Source organism: Barbus barbus, assembly GCF_936440315.1.
Source record: "Barbus barbus genome assembly, chromosome: 20".
In the NCBI taxonomy this organism is placed as follows: domain Eukaryota; kingdom Metazoa; phylum Chordata; class Actinopteri; order Cypriniformes; family Cyprinidae; genus Barbus; species Barbus barbus.
This window is the reverse complement of record NC_136748.1, coordinates 27266477-27284647: the sequence shown is the minus strand read 5'-3', so window position 1 is coordinate 27284647 and position 18171 is coordinate 27266477. Positions and strand designations below refer to the sequence as shown.

The 18171-nt window shown below is 38.5% G+C and overlaps 1 protein-coding gene across 1 annotated transcript; it reads left to right on the top strand.

Annotated features, from left to right (window-relative positions):
- The first annotated feature begins 8143 nt into the window (after nucleotides 1-8143).
- Nucleotides 8144-17999, top strand: LOC306886770 (26S proteasome regulatory subunit 4-like). The gene is made up of 7 exons (XM_079444080.1): nucleotides 8144-8262; nucleotides 9137-9254; nucleotides 9845-9941; nucleotides 10038-10176; nucleotides 13312-13484; nucleotides 13673-13827; nucleotides 17754-17999. Exons 2-7 carry the CDS (start codon nucleotides 9165-9167, stop codon nucleotides 17886-17888), a joined length of 789 nt encoding a protein of 262 aa, XP_079300206.1. The 5' UTR covers nucleotides 8144-8262; nucleotides 9137-9164; the 3' UTR covers nucleotides 17889-17999.
- The last annotated feature ends 172 nt before the right edge of the window (nucleotides 18000-18171 follow it).

Genomic DNA, 18171 nt, shown 5'->3' with positions numbered 1-18171 from the left:
GCTTCTGCCCGTCAGCGCTTTTGGTGGCCGTCTCTGCACCATGATGTCAGACAGTTCGTGGCTGCTTGCTCGGTTTGCGCCCAGAACAAGACTTCTAACAAGCCTCCCATTGGTCTGCTGCGGCCTTTGCCGATTCCCTCCCGCCCTTGGTCCCATATTGCCCTGGATTTTGTCACTGGCCTCCCCTCCTCCACGGGCAATACCGTGATTTTGACGGTGGTGGACCGCTTTTCGAAGGCGGCTCATTTTATTCCCCTACCTAAATTGCCCTCTGCTAAGGAAACTGCTCTGGTGGTAGTCGATCACGTCTTCAGGATTCATGGTCTTCCCAAAGACGTGGTCTCTGACAGGGGGCCCCAGTTCGTTTCCCATTTTTGGAAGGAATTCTGTCGTCTGATCGGTGCTTCTTCGAGTCTGACGTCAGGATTTCATCCGCAGACCAATGGGCAGTCTGAGCGAGCCAACCAGGATTTGGAGCGGATGCTCCGCTGTCTGGCATCACACAATCCCGCCTCCTGGAGCCAGCAGCTCACCTGGGCAGAGTATGCCCACAATACTCTTCCTGTGGCGGCCACTGGTATGTCCCCTTTTCAAAGTTCTATTGGTTATCAGCCTCCTCTATTTGCTTCACAGGAACCTGATGCCGCAGTTCCCTCCGCCCAGGCCTTTGTCCAGAGATGCAGACGCACATGGGAAAGAGCCAGGAAGGCGCTCATTCAGGCGGGGAGACGTGCCAAGGTGGCAGCTGATCGTCGTCGGACACCTGCACCCAAGTATGTCTGTGGGCAGAGGGTATGGCTTTCCACTAAGGACCTGCCCCTTAAGGTGCCAGCACGCAAGCTGGCACCCAGGTTCTTAGGGCCATACCGCATTACCAAGGTCTTAAGTCCGGCGGCGGTGCGGCTCAGGCTCCCATCTGTCTTTGCTCGTGTCCATCCTGTCTTTCACGTGTCTCGCGTCAAGCCTGTTATTTCTTCCCCTTTGAACCCTGGTGTGTCTGCTCCTTCCCCCCCTCCCCCCCGTCTCATTGACGGTTCCCCAGCGTTTTCTGTTAGGAGGCTGTTGGACGCCAGAAGGCGTGGCAGGGGATACCAGTACCTTGTGGACTGGGAAGGGTACGGTCCTGAGGAGAGGTGTTGGGTGCCGTCTCGGGATATCTTGGACCACTCCTTGATCGAGGATTTCCACCGTCGACAGGCCTCCTCTGTTCCTGGAGCGCCCGGGGTCGCTCCTGGAGGTGGGGGTACTGTTAAGGCGCCGGTCTGATCTGGGTTTGTTTATGTTGTGTCCTGGTCTGTCTGAAGCACATGGCTGTCAGTTGGTAATTGTGTGTGTCATGTGGTCTATTGTTACCCCGCCCCTCTTGTTACCTTATTATCTTATTAGGGTTGACACCTGTTTGAGGTAATTAGTCACCCTTTATATTCTCCTCTTGTTTTCTGTCCTGTGCCAGATCGAATCTCTGCTTTGCTGAGTTAACCTGGCTCTTGTCTCTGACGGTTATCTTGCTCCTGTTGTTGTCAAGCCTAAGTCTAGTTCTGTTTTTTCCTCAAATTTATTTTTTACCTTTTGAGATTAGGGATTTTTCTTTTGATTTAGTTTAGTGCTATCTAGTTCCTTGTTCTGAGCTCCTGCCTTTTAGTTTTGTTTTTCCTTTTTCCCTTTTGCTCCCCAGTTCCCCCATTGGCTCTGGCTGCTGGACTCCCTCCTGCCTGCCTCCTCCATCCCATCCCTGGCTGCTCATCATCGCCTGCTCCCTTGCCCTTCTGGTTCTGTCCATCTAGCTGCTCAACCATTGTCAGCCTTGTTCACCAGCCTCAGGAGACCCCAGTTAAGCCAGCCTGGCTTCTGCCTTCGTCTTCTTGGAACCAGTCTCCCGCTCTCTCTCACTGTTGCCATTTCCTGCATCCTGGAGTTTCATTACGGAGTTGGTCTACCTCGTAGCTCTTGGACTGTTGCCCTCTGCCTATCCCTCAGAAACCCCTTTCCTAGACGCTTCCTGCTGAGTTGTTCATCTCTGCCACGGACCTGGCTGGAATCTCTCCTGGTTACCCTCTCGTGCAGCAGATAGTTCCTGAGTTCCTGTTTTGTGTTTGAGTCTCAATAAATCTGTTATCCCTGCAACTGATTCCTCTTCCTTTACCACCCCTGACATCCAGGGTCACATATAGTACATACATACATATATACACACACACACAAATTGCAGTGCAGTATTACTGTTTACTACTGTGATTTAATACTTTAAAAATACTAATATTTAAAATGTATTTTTTCTTACAATTTTGACAATGTGTTTTTTGTGTGTGTGTGTGGGGGGGGGGGGGGGGGGGGGGGTAATCACGCTAAAAAAAACAAGCTGTCACTATCCAAAAAAACTAAAAGGCTTCACTTTCATTCAGTAAAATGTATTATATTATTTCTTTATTTAGGCTAGGCATGAAATATGACCGATGCCAAATGACTTTCTACAACAGTCCAGTTCTTACTTTTGATATAATCGTGGCAGGAAGTCTCTCTTAATGCCTACTAGTGTTTTGCTGAGGCTGCAGTTTCGATGTCCCTTGAAGTGTGAATACTTCAGAACATCCTTTTGTTTTTCAACACCTTTATTTTTGAAAGTGGCCACATTGAGGTTCTCAGTTCCGAACACATTCACCCACTTCTAGTTCAGGAAATAGAAGAGCATAACTCGCGTCATACTAATTTCTCATCATTACTGATTAATAACAGAACCAACAACAAGATAACATGCTCACCTCTGAATGAACAAGCCATGTGCTGATGAACCTTCTCAGCTTCTCATTGGACTGCCAGTCTGGATGTTATTAAAGGATAACAGTCTTGTTCTCAAACTCCTCATTCTACTGAGAATCTGCAATGGCCTGAAGAAGTTTAAGAACCTCTTCCTGAGATGCCACACTATTGTCCTTTTTTTTTGTCCACTCCATCCACGCCTTCTCACGGTGAACATCACTGAGGAGCACTTTAGAACTAGGGATGGGCGATACCTCTTATTTTATTTTAGATCCGATACCGATATTTTCAAGCCCAGTATCCACCTCCTCCTGAGAGGGTCTGTACTCTACGGCACAGCCCTCTTCTTTCCATGTGTTTACCAAGGCCTACAATATATAACCTGTCAATTAATCATTTTAAAGTGTTTTGAATATAATACAAACCTTTATGCAACATTAAACATCAGTCAATGTTCAAAGAAAGCCAACATGAAATCCAAACTGTCTTATTGTGAATGAGTTATTTGTACACATTATTCCAAAGGAATAATGTCCTTCCTTTTTAGGCTGATGTCACTAATCCCATTTTTTGTTTTTTTGCACACCCTTTTTAACTTTAAAATACATCATATTACAGAAGCAAAGCTGGTTTTGAATGTCATTTTATGTTGACTTTTGTTAGAAGCATCTCAATCAGGTGACAATCTTTACCTGTAGATTATGATGGTCTGCATTTGACTTCCTGTTTCCTGCCTTGGCTTTTTTTATGATGTTCCAAATGTCTCTTGATGTCTGCAGATTCAAGCAGAAAAATGGTTACAGTAACTGTTCAAAAGTTTGGGGTTGGTAAGATTTTGAAATGGTTTTGTTGGTAATCAATTTTGAAAACAGTTGTGGTGCTTAATATTTTTGTGGAAACTGTCATTTATATGATTCTTTGATGAATAAGAAGTTCAAAAGAGCAACATTTATTTGAAATAGGAATCTTTTGTAACATTAACAATGCCTTTACTGTCACTTTTGATCAATTTAATACTTCCCTGCTGAATAAAAATACAACCCGATTTCCGGAAATGTTGGGACGTTTTTTAAATTTGAAAAAAATGAAAACTAAAAGACTTTCAAATCACACGAGCCAATATTTTATTCACAATAGAACATAGAGAACACAACAAATGTTTAAATGGAGAAATTTTACACTTTTATCCACTAAATGAGGTAATTTCAAATTTGATGCCTGCTTCAGGTCTCAAAAAAGTTGGCACGGGGGAAACAAAGGGCTGAAAAAGCAAGAAATATTTGTAAAGATTCAGCTGGGAGAACATCTAGCAACTAATTAAGTTAATTGACATCAGGTCTGTAACATGTTTAGCTATAAAATGGATGTCTTAGAGAAGCAGAGTCTCTCGATTGGAGGTGATCGGATCCGGAGGTGGGGAGGATCATGGTGGCTAATTCAAACAATTAAAAAAATATGAAGAGGACATCGAACTGGAGATGGATCAGAGACTTTAGGAATGGATGATACAGGTGAAGAGGAGGATGATATGGAAGTAGGGTGGACACAGATAGAGGGAAGATCAGGAAAGAAGGAATCTAAAAAGAGGAAAAAAGGTAAGGAGGAAGGATCAGAAAGTAGTTCGGTAGCTAGTGAGGAAGAAGGGGATGGAAGAAATAAGGTCATAAATGGATTTAGGGTAATATTAAAATTTAAAGAAGCGGTAGGAGTTTCAGGAGTAAATCCGTTGGCGTTGACATACGAATTGAGGAAATTTGTAGGCGAGATAGCGTCTGCAAAAGTGCTACAAGATGGTGCTTTAATGATAGCATGCATGAATGAAGAGCAGAAAAATAAAGCTATTAAACTAAAAACAGTGGGAAAGCAGTCGGTGATGAGCTTTAAGATGGTAGGACAGACGTCGTGGGTGTTTGGTGTGATAAATGGAGTTCCGGTAGGAGTTAATATGGAGGAATTAAAAAAGAATCTAGATGGAGGAAAGGTCATTGATGCAGTACGTTTAAAGATGAATAGAGAAGGAAAAAGAGTAGATAGTTTGTCAGTGCGTCTAAAGTTTGAATGGGAAAGAATTGCCAGATCGGATTAAGATGGGTTTTATCAGCTACCCGATAAGGGAATATATAGCCCCTCCGTTGAGGTGTTATAATTGCCAGAGGAATGGGCATACTGCGTCAGTATGTAAAGCAGTGTTAATTTATGCAGGCATTTTTGATTTAGTCTTAGTCTTTATCTTGAGACGAAAAAGCTTAATAGTCTTAGTCACATTTTAGTCATTTGAGTCTTTCATAGTTTTAGTCGATGAAAAGTCATTGCATTTTTGTCAACTTTTAGTCATTACTTTTAGTCAAACTGCAGTTACCAAAATTTATTTTGGTAGCTATTTATATGTAGTATTCAAACAAAAATAGTCATTAATTCTTCTCTCTTTAGACCAAATCAATTAAGCTTAGTTATGAGAAATTTGAATCAAGGATTGAATTTGGAAAAACTGGTATTTTTCAGATACAGTAGGTTTACTTAAGTATACATTTATTTAACATCTTTTGTTGGTTAACATTTATGACAGATAATTAGGAATGCTGTCCATTTAAGACGGAAGGTATGCATGTAATAGCCTACTGACATACATTCAGTTTTCACACACCTGTTTAAGCTCACTTAAACCATAACGGACTGTATTTCCGTGAGATACTCTACATGAGAGACATTTGGACTGCTGTGTGTGTATTTGAGCACTGAGAACTGATCGCGCGCTGTATGAGAACTGAAGAAGTGGAGCGTGCGCGAGAGAGAGCACTTCTATCAGCGCGTTTCCGCCTATCGCACCTTCACTAACTTTAAGTTAATCGACAATGAATTCTAGGGCGTTGCTAAAATGTTCAAAAGATTCATCAGTTATCAAGATATACAGATATTACGTTGTAATGTTATATGCATAGTTCATACGTTTTATGCAAGAAAATATCTAGGGTTTAGGTTTATTCAGATCACTAACTTTGAGTATGGCCAGTAGTAATAACTGCACAGGTAATTAAAATCTATTAAATTAAAACATCTAGAACTTAATATATGACATAATTTTGAAACGTACAATTTTTGCCGAATGCACGATCGCTCTTGAAAACGATAAACTTTGTGTTCGTGTCTTCCTCGTACTGTTGAAGACATGCATTAAATACACTTGAGAAGATGGTAACCTTCATTCTGTGAAAGTCTCGCGAGAGCTCAACCACAGCCCTTCGTTGCAAACAATATACTCTCGCGATATTTTATTCGCGTAAGACCCGTAAGAATCGTTAAAGATAAAAGCAGCTGATTAATAACCAACTTGCTCAATAAGTACAAACATTATTAAAGTCATTATGCAGAAGTACTGAGGACGTCAATCAATTTGCCCTCCTCTCCAGAAGGTGGCGGAGGCGATACACTTGGCTTGATCTGTTAGTGCAGAAGAAGAAACAGACATCAACAGACTGGTGAGCCAGCATATTTCACTTCTTTTCTTTTTTAAATAGTTTGTTTTATATATTTAATATATGCATTTGAATTTGTGGTTTAGAAATGAATTATTAGAATTGTTAGACGTTTGTCTCTATTAGAGTGTTTGTTAGACAGTAAAGCAGGAAAGTTAGTTTGTTGTGTTAGTGTATAATCAAGGAATTATATAAAAAGAGAATAAATGTATGATTCATAATGTCAGCACGTTATTCTTTTTATATTCACCTATTAGTAAACACTGGTACTGGTATTAAAGAAAAAATAGATAAATGGATGTGTCAAATTGTCAAATACATGCATTATAATGGTCGTGTGTTATGTAAACAAATAAGATATGAATTATTCTTAAAGAAAATGTACAAATGTTATTACCTTATTTAATGTAAATGAACCCTTTTGTACTAAATATGTGCTATCTATCTATCTATCTATCTATCTATCTATCTATCTGTCTGTCTGTCTGTCTGTCTGTCTGTCTGTCTGTCTGTCTGTCTGTCTGCCTGTCTATTTATATAGATAGATATATTGAATTAATGTGTGATAAATTCATGAAACATGAAGCAAAATATTAAATATAATCAGTTCATATGTCAGTGTTGGTGATAGACATCATCTAAACATCCGGTTAAATGAATGTTTGATTTTTACAGGGTCAAAGTCAGAGTGGAGGACAAGCACCTGGTGGAGGGAAGAACGATGACAAGGTGAGTATTTAACACACACACACACACACACACACACACACACACACACACAGAGACAGACAGACACACACACAGAGACAGACAGACACACACACACACACAAAACCTCACTACTATTAAGTAATATAAAAAAATACGTGTGAATCTCTGAAGTGACTGATCTTAGAGAAATTTAGCAGTTAAAATGGACAAATTTCTGGCTGATTATTAATTTCTGTGCATTGAATTTCAGGATAAGAAAAAGAAGTATGAGCCTCCCATTCCCACAAGAGTTGGGAAAAAGTAGAAGAAAGTGAAGGGACCAGATGCTGCTTGCATAAAATAAACCTTCATTATACAAGTTCAAGTTGAGCTTTATTGTCATGCTGCTACATGTGTGGACATATAGTGGAACGAAATGTCGTGTCTCGCAGGACCACGGTGCTACATACTAGTTAAACATAAGATAAACATACAACAATGCAAGTATAAGAGAAAAAAAACAATAGAGCATCTGACTATAGACATGAATAGACCATCTGACTATACATATACTATAAATACTATAACTACTATACCTAGTTGCCTAGGCATACACAAACTGAGACTGTACAAGAACTTTACATATATACTGTACATGAAATTTTGTGGGAAGCAGCGCATAGTGCAAAAAGATTTGTAGTGCAATGCTCAAGTAAACATTATTTTCTAGTGCAATGCTCAAGTAAACATTTTCTTATTGAGTCTTTGTAGCAGGGAGTGTTCATAGAAAGTGTCTAGTGTGCATATAGTGGGATGAGTACCTTAACCCAACCTTTCAAGAGGCATGTTACATAGATAGTAGTGATCCATAAAATCATGAGCTGTCATTGTCGCTTTCTTCCTCAGTCACTCCACACACACAGTGCAGACTGAAACTCCTCAAACAAGAGAATTAAAGACTATCTGCTGATGGAGGAGGAGTTCATCAGGAACCAGGAGCAGATGAAACCCCTGGAGGAGAAACAAGAGGTGAGCACATTATTGTATCATAATTTTACATTATATGAAATAAATTTTTTTCGATTTGTTTTTATTTTGAATCAGAAGAACCATAATTTGGCCTGAAGAGGCATTACAGATAAATATTTAATGAAAGATAGTAAATCTAGAAACACAAATCTCGATAAAATCAAGCCCAGCCCTTATCATCATGTATTGTTTACAGGAGGAGAGATCTAAAGTGGATGATCTCAGAGGGACACCCATGTCTGTGGGAACTCTGGAGGAGATCATTGACGATAATCATGCCATTGTGTCAACATCAGTGGGCTCTGAACATTATGTCAGTATTCTGTCATTTGTAGATAAAGACCTTTAGAGCCTGGCTGCTCGGTGTTACTGAATCACAAGGTTAGTAAGCCTCAAAATAACTTAACAGACCTTTTTTTTTTAACAATTTTTTATTGACATAATTATTATTAAAACATACAAAAGGAACATAAAATAAATTAAAATAACATCAAGCATACTTCAGAGTGTATCATAGATTATACAGATAGCATAAATATAACCATAGAGGACCTTAAAAAGCTATAAAACCGTCAAACCATCCTGAAGTAATACTAGAAAAAAAAAAGAAAAAAAAAAAGAACCCACCAAGCCAAAGCCCAAGACCAGCGTATAAGAAAAAGTTGAAACTCCTTCAGTTTAAGACAGCATGTTTTTTAGTTTCTCCAAAATCTGAGCCCAGAAACTGATGGAATCTTCCCTTGCCCCATGGATGCGTGCAGTGGACAACTCCATATATACAACATCCATAAATGTGAGAACCCAGTGTCTTTTATTGAGCGAGTGTGGAGGTTTCCACCTCGTTGCAACCAACTTCTTGGCCGCTGTTAAAAATACCCGCTTCTGAATTTTATGTGGAATATCAGATAGATCGTTTAAGATCAGAACAGAAGGGGAGGAAGGCACCGAAATATTAAGTAAGGTGGACAGATTATAACTTAACAGACCTTATAGAACTGGAAGATAAATAAACATGAATATTGACTCATATAATTGACTTTATTTGAATACAGATGTCAGTTTTATTCCTGAATTTTGAATGTTTTTGTTGGAGTTGTCAATAAATTATTATTTTATTAATTTGTGTATTATAATATGTATTAAATATGGTTTATAGAAATTATAGTAATTTATGTAAATGTTTGCAGGTTCATGCAGTAATCGGGGTGCTGATGGATGACGGTGACTGTAATGAAAGTAGAGAAAGCTTCACAGGAGACATACGCAGACATCGGAGGTTTGGACAGCCAGATTCAAGAGATCAAGGTAATAGATTAGCCACCATAAAAAAATAATAATTTCAAAGTGGCTAAAAACTGCAAAAAAGTATTTTGATTAGTTTATAAAAATAGGACATACAGGCCTGGTTTCATAGACAGGGTTTAGCCTAAAATAAGATTAGGTCATAGTTCAATTAGGACATTTAAGTAATTTTTATAAACACGCCATAGAAAAAAGCATTACTGGTGTGCATCTTAAGATCATGTTTTAAGATTAGTCAGTGCACGTTTCTTTCAGTTGAAACAGCTCAGATTTACATCTTAGTCTAGGACTAGGCTTAAGCCTTGTCTGTGAAACCGGGGGACATTGTATTAATACAAATACATATATTAATTTATATTTAAGTATTATTTTATTTCTTATTGGGAGTTTTTCTGTGTTTACTTGTCCTTGATTATGTCAGCTGTTTAATTAAATTTAATTCAGAAGCAGATACAGTTTATACATTTTGATGAAATGTTTTTTTTCTTCTTTAGAATTACATACACTGATGAAATCCTGCACAAGAACATTAATCAGGACATTGCGTGAAATCAAAATGAATTCTAAGGCATGTTGTGCATTTCTTCTTTTAGGAGTCTGTGGAGCTTCCCCTCACACATCCAGAGTATTATGAAGAGATGGGAATAAAACCGCCTAAAGGGGTCATTCTGTACGGTGCACCGGGAACAGGTCAGTCTGAGGAGTCTTAAAAACCAATTTGCGTCTGTATGTTGTCATTTTCTTAGCATATGTTTTGTGTTGATGTTCTGTATTGCTGATGTGCAGGCAAGGTGGTGGGCTCAGAGCTTATTCAGAAATACCTGGGTGATGGTCCTAAACTGGTGCGAGAGCTCTTCAGAGTGGCTGAGGAACACACTCCGTCCATTGTCTTCATAGATGAGATTGACGCTATCGGCACAAAGAGGTGAGCATGAAGGGTTTTGCTCACCAAGGATGCATTTGTTTAATCAAAAATACAGTAAAGACAGAAATATTATTAGAATGTTTAGTCACGGTTTTTTTTATTTTAATATATTTTAAAATGTAATTAATCCTGTGATGCAAAGCTGAATATTCAGCATCATTACTCCAGTCTTCAGTGTCACACGATCCTTCAGAAATCATTCTAATATGCTGATTTACTGCTCAAGAAACATTTCCTATACAGTAATTATCAATGTTGAAATCTTTTATAGAATATCTATACTGAATACATTTACATTTTATATATAAATGTCTTTACTGTCACTTTTGATCAATTTAATACATGCTTGCTGAATAAAAGTACTATATATATATATATATATATATATATATATATATATGAATAACAGTACACCAATTGGGCATAACATTTTGACCACTGACAGGTGAAGTGAATAACACTGATTATCTCTTCATCACGGCACCTGTTAGTGGGTGGGATATATTAGGCAGCAAGTGAATATTTTGTTCTCAAAGTAGATGTGTTAGAAGCAGGAAAAATGGCAAAGTGTAAGGATTTGAGCGAGTTTGATAAGGGCCAAAATCTGATGGCTAGATGACTTGATCAGAGCATCTCTAAAACTGCAGCTCTTGTGCTGTGTTCCCAGTCTGCAGTGGTCAGTATCTATCAAAAAAGTGGTCCAAGAAAGGAACAGATGTGAACCGGTAGCAGGGTAATGGGTCCCCTGATCATTGTATATGTATATACAGTGCCCTCCATAAGTATTGGAACAGTAAAGACAAAATTGCTCTTTTGGCTGTGGAGTCAAGACATTTGAAAATATGATTAAAAGATGAATATGAGATAAAACTACAGAATGTCACATTTTATTATTAGCCGTTTCAACACATACATGTTTTACCAAATAAAAAGAACAGCACTTTTAGAGTTCATCCCACTCATTGATGTGAGCATAAGTATTGGGACAGTTGAACCTAAGGCAGATATAAAAGGTTAAAAGCTATTATTTAGTTGCAGATCCCTTGCACACAATCACAGCAGTGAGTCTGTGACCCAAAGACATCACCAGACTCTTGGTCTCATCCTTTGAAATACTTTTCCCAGCCTTTAATGCAGCCAATCCCAATTGTTGCTTGTTTTGGGGAGTTTCTGCCTTTACTCTCCTCTCCAGCTGGTGAAATTCATGTTCAATCAGATTTAAATCTGGAGATTGACTTGGGCAATCTAAGACTTTTTATTTCTTTGCCCTTATAAATTCCTTGACTGAACTGGCAGGGTGTTTTGGGTCATTGTCCTGATGCAATATGAAGCACTTCCCAATGAATCTGGTGGCATTTTCTTGAATATTGGTAGGCAAGATGGTTTTGTACTCTTCCAAATTTATTCTGCTACTGTCATCATACATTAAGTCATCAGTAAAGTTGAGAGGGCCTGTTCCAGAGACAGCCATGCATGCCCATGCCATGACATCACCTCCAGCATGCTTTACAGATGAGGCTGTATGCTTGGGATCATTTGCAGTTCCCTTTTTTTCTCCACATTTTTGCTTTCCCATCACTTAGATAAAGGTTTATCTTTGTCTCATCGGTCCATAAACACAGTTCCAAAACTCTTCTGGCTCACCTTGCCTTTCTCTCCACCTGTCTCTCCACCTGTAGCTGGTGTGTGGTGAGCGCACTGGCGCCGTTGTACTGTGGCTGCCGTCGCATCATCTAGGTGGATGCTGCACACTGGTGGTGGTTGAGGAGAGACCCCCACATGATTGTAAAGCGCTTTGGGTGTACGGCAATACACAATAAATGCGCTATATAAATGCATCATTCATTCATTCATTTCTATTTTTGGTGTTGGTCAGAGGTTTGCATCTTGCTGTGTAGCATCTGTAATTCTGTCAAAGTCTCCTGAGGACAGTAGATTGTCAGAGCATCACCCCAACTTTCTGGAAGTTTTTGGTGATTTTACAGATACGTCTTTTAGGGTTCATTTCACAGCTTTTATGATTAGTCTGTTATCAACTACTGTTGTTTTCTCAGCCGATCAGGTCGTTGTTGGTTGCTCTTGATTTCTCCATGCCGTTTGTTTTTGCTAGAGCTCTAATTGACTTCATCTTTTCTTTTAGCATCCAAATTGCTTGCTTTTCTCTCAAAGTCAGCTCCCTCGTCTTCATCCTGGTTGGTGTGTGTCATCATCAAATGCAAGATTCACAATACAGAAGCAATGGATATAACTGATACGACACATTCCCTGCTTTTAATATCTGAAGAATTAATGCAACAGGACACAGCTGATCACTTAGAAAGACCTGAGAGGCAACTGTTCCAGTACTTATGCTCTCATCAGATAGAGGGATGAAACTCTAAAAGTGCTTATCTTCCTAGCTGATAAAACATCTGTGTTGAAACGACTAATAATAAAATGTGGCATTCTGTAGTTTTGTCTCATATTCATCTTTTAATCATATTTGTAAATGTCTTGACTCCCAGCCAACAGAGCAATTTTGTCTTTACTGTTCCAATACTTTTGGAGGTCACTGTAGTTATAGAACAAACTAAATTAAATTCTGAATGTTAAAATTAGTTTGTATTACTAACACAATACCTGTACTTTTTTTTTTTTTTTTTAATTTACATATTACATACACTTATTTACCCAATGTTCACTAATAATTCACAAAAAAAACAAAGCTGTTGGTAGATTTTTAGACTAAAGTTCATTGCACACTGAGTCCGAAATTTTTGCATGTTAAAAATATAATACAACCTCATGTTGTGTCAATCACGTTTACACACTGCCTCCGAAAGTTTTGTCTGTCATTAAAAAAATTCGGATCAGGTTCGATTCTCTGTGTTTCTGTAGCATGCATTTTGATAGGAAAGGATGAGGAATACAAAAAACCCCCGGAAAAACGCACACGAAAATTTCGGACTCAATGTGCAATGACCTTAACACTGACAAAATGTATAATATGCTGTATAAATTATACTAGCTATGCAATATATAATTACACTAAATAAATAATCTATGGCCCCATGTGTGTCTATATCAGGTACAGACGGGATTGTTTTTATTATAAACAGTGGTAAACACTGACATTTGGATGTTGTTTCTCTGCAGGTATGACTCTAATTCAGGAGGAGAGCGTGAGATCCAGAGAACAATGCTGGAGCTGTTAAACCAGTTGGATGGATTTGACTCCCGTGGAGACGTTAAAGTCATCATGGCTACTAATAGGATAGAGACACTTGACCCAGCTCTCATTAGACCAGTTGAATTAGTCAGCTTACCATGTTTATTTCTGGTTTCACATGCTAATTGAATCAAAGTGGACTCACTGGCCAGGCACAAACATCTGATATCACAAACATTAGTGTGAGAGTTTCCTTTTTTTTAAAGTGCACATAATTACATTTAAAAAAGGATGAAGCGCATTACTTTGTAGACTAAAATTAGGTGTTTCCTTTTTGTGATTCCACAGGTAGAATCGATCGTAAGATTGAGTTCCCACTGCCGGATGAGAAGACCAAGCGCAGAATCTTTCAGATCTACACCAGCAGGATGACGGTAGCAGATGACGTGACTTTGGACGACCTCATCCTGGCTAAAGACGACCTCTCTGGTGCTGACATCAAGGTAGCATCAAAGGGCCTTTTAATTACATAGATGCAGAAAAACATTGTCTTGCAGAAATCAAATTCAAATTTTATTTGTCACATACATATACATACATAGTACGACATGTAGTGAAATGTATTGAACAAGATGATGTGGTTCATTTGACCTTGTCCGACTAATTTATAATTTTAATTTAGGTTTAATGGACTCCAAAAATGAACATTCTGCCATTATTTATTCACCCTAATGTTGTTCAAACCTGTATGATGATTGTTGGTAAATAAATAGTTTTAGTTCCCATTGACACCCATTGTATTTTTTTATCCCTACAATAGAAGCTGTTTGGTTACCAACATTCTTCAAAATGTCTTCTTGTACAGGTGCATCTCAGAAAATTAGAATATGGTGAAAATGTTAGTTTTTTCTTGTAACTTATTTAAAAAAGTGAAACTTTCATATATTTTAGATTCATTACATGTAAAGTAAAACACTTTAAAAGTTTTTTTGTTTTAATTTTGATGATTAGACCTTACAGCTCATGAAAGTCAAAAATCAATATCTCAATTTTATTTTATTTCCTAAGATCAATCAAAAAAAGGATTTGCAAAACAGAAAAGTTCAAGTTCTTTAAAGTATGTTCATTTATGCACTCAATACTTGGTCAGGGCTACTTTAGCACAAAATCCAGCATCAGTGAGGTGTGGCATGGAAGCAATCAGCCTGTGGCACTGATGAGGCACTATTGAGCCTTCAACTCGTCTGGATTGTTGGATCCAAGTTCAAGTTCAAGTTTATTTGTATAGCGCTTTTTATGATACAAATCGTTGCAAAGCTGCTCTACAGGAAATTAAGTTTCCACAATATATTTATATATTGCATAACCTTAATACATTTAACTTATGGCAAAATTTGGTAATTCTGTATGTTGTCTGAGCGTTGGCATCCTCTGAAGTCCTCTGAGGGGTTGGCATTATCTTTTCTCAGGTGTTGGATCCAGACTGAAGCTTCTTTAATTCCTAGTTACCATGGGATGTTAATCCCGTGGCAGAAACAGAGAAACAAATAGAGACATAATTAGTGTAGCTGCTGTTCCATCTAAGCAAAAATGATTTGTTCAACCCAAGCTAAAGAATAATAATAATGTACATTTGACCAGATATAACTGCAGTACAAGATTATAAGATGCATTATGTGAATGCTTGGCTAAAGAGATGTGTCTTTAATCTAGATTTAAACAGAGAAAGTGTATCTGAACACCGAACGTGATCAGGAAGGCTATTCCAGAGTTTGGGAGCCAAATGTGAAAAAGCTCTCCCTCCTTTAGTGGACTTTGCTATCCTAGGTACTACCAAAAGTCCAGAGTTTTGCGACCTTAGAGAGCGGGTTGGATTGTAGCGTGGTAGAAGACAAGTTAGGTACGCAGGAGCTAAACCATTTAGGGCCTTATAGGCCAGTAATAATATTTTGTAAATGATACGGAACTGAATAGGTAGCCAGTGCAGAGACTGTAAAATTGGGGTGATATGATCATATTTTCTTGATCTGGTAAGAACTCTAGCCGCTGCATTTTGGACTATCTGTAGCTTGTTTATTGAAGATGCAGGACAACCAGATAGCAGTGCATTACAATAGTCCAGTCTAGAGGTCATGAATGCATGAACTAGCTTTTCTGCATCAGAAACAGGTTGCATGTTTCGAAGCTTGGCAATGTTTCTAAGATGGAAGAATGCTGTTTTTGTAACATGGGAAATATGACTTTCAAAGGACAAGTTGCTGTCTAATATAACACCCAGATTTTTGACTTTAGAGGACGTAACAGTACATCCGTCTAGTTGCAAATTGTAATCCAAGAGATTCTGTGTACTGTTTTTTGGTCCAATAAGTAATATCTCTGTCTTATCTGAATTTAATAGGAGGAAATTATTGGTCATCCAATCTTTTACATTTTTTACACAATCTATTAGCTTAGATAGTTTAGAAGTTTCATCTGGTCTTGTTGAGATATATAGTTGAGTATCATCAGCATAACAATGAAAACTAATCCCGTATTTTCTAATAATATTACCAAGAGGCAACATGTATATTGATGAGTGGGTCCGGTGATGTTTTGCTTGACTCCAAAAGAGTTTATTAGGTCAGTAAACGCAAGTCCTAACGCATCATTTGTATTATCAACGTGGATGTTAAAATCTCCGACAATTAGCACTTTATAAACATTAACTAATAGATCTGAGAGGAAATCTGCAAATTCTTTTAGGAAATCTGTATATTGCCCTGGTGGTCTATACACAGTAGCCAGAGCAAGAGACAGGAGAGGTTTATTTTGCATATCTAACAGTGTAACATTAAGCAGAAGTATTTTGAATGCATTAAACCTCCTGTGTCCTGTTTTCTGAGTAACATTGAGAATATCACTATATATTGTTGCAACACCGCCGTCACGACCAGTCTGACGGGGCTCATGTTTATAACAGTAGCTTGGTGGAGTAGACTCATTTAGACCAAAATATTCATTTGGTTTAAGCCAGGTTTCAATCAGGCAGAGTACATCAAAATTATTACATTTACAATAACTGCTTTGGGTGCGAGTGATCTAATGTTTAGGAGCCTAAGCTTTAAAAATAGTTTTTAGTTCATTTATTTTGCGTTTTTCTGGTTTAATCACGATCAGATTTTTTCTAGATCCTGCATTAAATATATTTTGACCTCGCTATTCGGGGAACAGACACAGTCTGTATAGATTGGACAATGCAAGTACTTCTATCTTTTAAGTAGGTAGAACAAAAGTCATCATAGCAGTTATTTGAGAATTGGCTTACTAGTCAGATGGAGCGTAGCGTCCTGGAGATGTTGTCCGACAGGAGTTCTGCTCCGACTCTGCTGGGGTGCAGGCCATCAGCACGGAAAAGCCTAGGACGCTCCCAGAAAAGATTCCAATTATTAACAAAGAGCAGTTTTCTGTTCTTTACACCATGACAATAACCATTAGTTTAAAGCAAAACGTCTACTGAACCTTTCGTGTCCTCGTCGATACGTGGGAAGTGGTCCTGACACGATCGTCGCGGGCGATGTTCTGCGTACCGTCTCGATCAGGCTCCTGAAGTCCCTCTTCAGTGTCTCCGTCTGCCGCAGCTTGGTGTCGTTAACCCCCGCATGCAGCACGACAGCACCGATGCTCTCGTCACCCTTCAGCATCCCTGTTGCTTGTGCACATTTTCCTACCCAATTTCTTCCTTCCAGTCAACTTTACATTTAATATGCTTTGATACAGCACTCTGTAAACAGCGACAGCTTTCAGTAATGACCCTCTGTGACTTACTCTCTTTGTGGAGGGCGTCAATGTTCGTCTTCTGGATCATTGCCAAGTCAGCAGTCTTCCCCATTATCGTGGTTTCAAAGAACAAGAGATACCCAGAATTTATACTGTAGGGATGGTCATTAATTGAAACTCAAATGTAAATATTCTAATATTTTGAGATACTGATTTTTGACTTTCATGAGCTGTAAGCTCTAATCATCAAAATTAAAACAAAAAAAACTTTTGAAGTGTTTTACTTTACATGTAATGAATCTAAAATATACGAAAGTTTCACTTTTTGAAATAAGTTACAAGAAAAAATTAACTTTTTCACCATATTCTAATTTTCTGAGATGCCACCTGTATGCTGCACCGAGGAAAGCCATACAGGTTTAGAGCAGACGTGTCAAACTCAGTTCCTGGAGGGCCGGAGCCCTGCAGAGTTTAGATGCAACCCTAATTAAACACACCTGATCCAGCTAATCAAGTCCTTCAGGCTTATTTGAAAACTACATGGTTTGTGGTTTGGAGCAGGGTTGGAACAAAACGGCTGCGGCTATACCTTCAGTGCCTCAAATATTAATTACAACATGAACAAAGGCCACTTTATTGTATTTAATAGTGATTTTATGTGTTTTTCTTCCAGGCCATTTGCACAGAGGCAGGGCTGATGGCTCTGAGGGAACGGAGAATGAAAGTTACTAATGAAGACTTCAAAAAGTCCAAAGAGAACGTCCTGTACAAGAAGCAGGAGGGGACACCGGAGGGGCTCTACCTTTAACATGTCATTATACAGTCTTACATTTTTATTTTTTGTCATATATTAACTCTGATTCCTGACGTAACCCTCTGTTGTTCATTTGTGTTCAATGCCAATTAAATATTTCAGTTCACTGAGTTTCTCTGAGCCTTTGCTGAATTCTCTGACGTTTAAAGCCTGAGATCTATCCGTTATTGGTTTGGGATTACTATTTTGTGGAACGTTTCAGACCTATTTTCTACTGATGAACTTCAGTAGAAAATTAATTTTCAGTTTGGGCTGAAATAGTTTTGGAAGGTCGAAA

Bases quoted from the DNA above. Each gene is read 5' to 3' on its own strand.
- LOC306886770 (XM_079444080.1), top strand. From the start codon at position 9,165: ATGACGGTGACTGTAATGAAAGTAGAGAAAGCTTCACAGGAGACATAC. The intron at 9,942-10,037 runs GTCAGTCTGAGG...GCTGATGTGCAG, and splicing joins GTACGGTGCACCGGGAACAG to GCAAGGTGGTGGGCTCAGAG. The intron at 10,177-13,311 runs GTGAGCATGAAG...GTTTCTCTGCAG, and splicing joins GACGCTATCGGCACAAAGAG to GTATGACTCTAATTCAGGAG.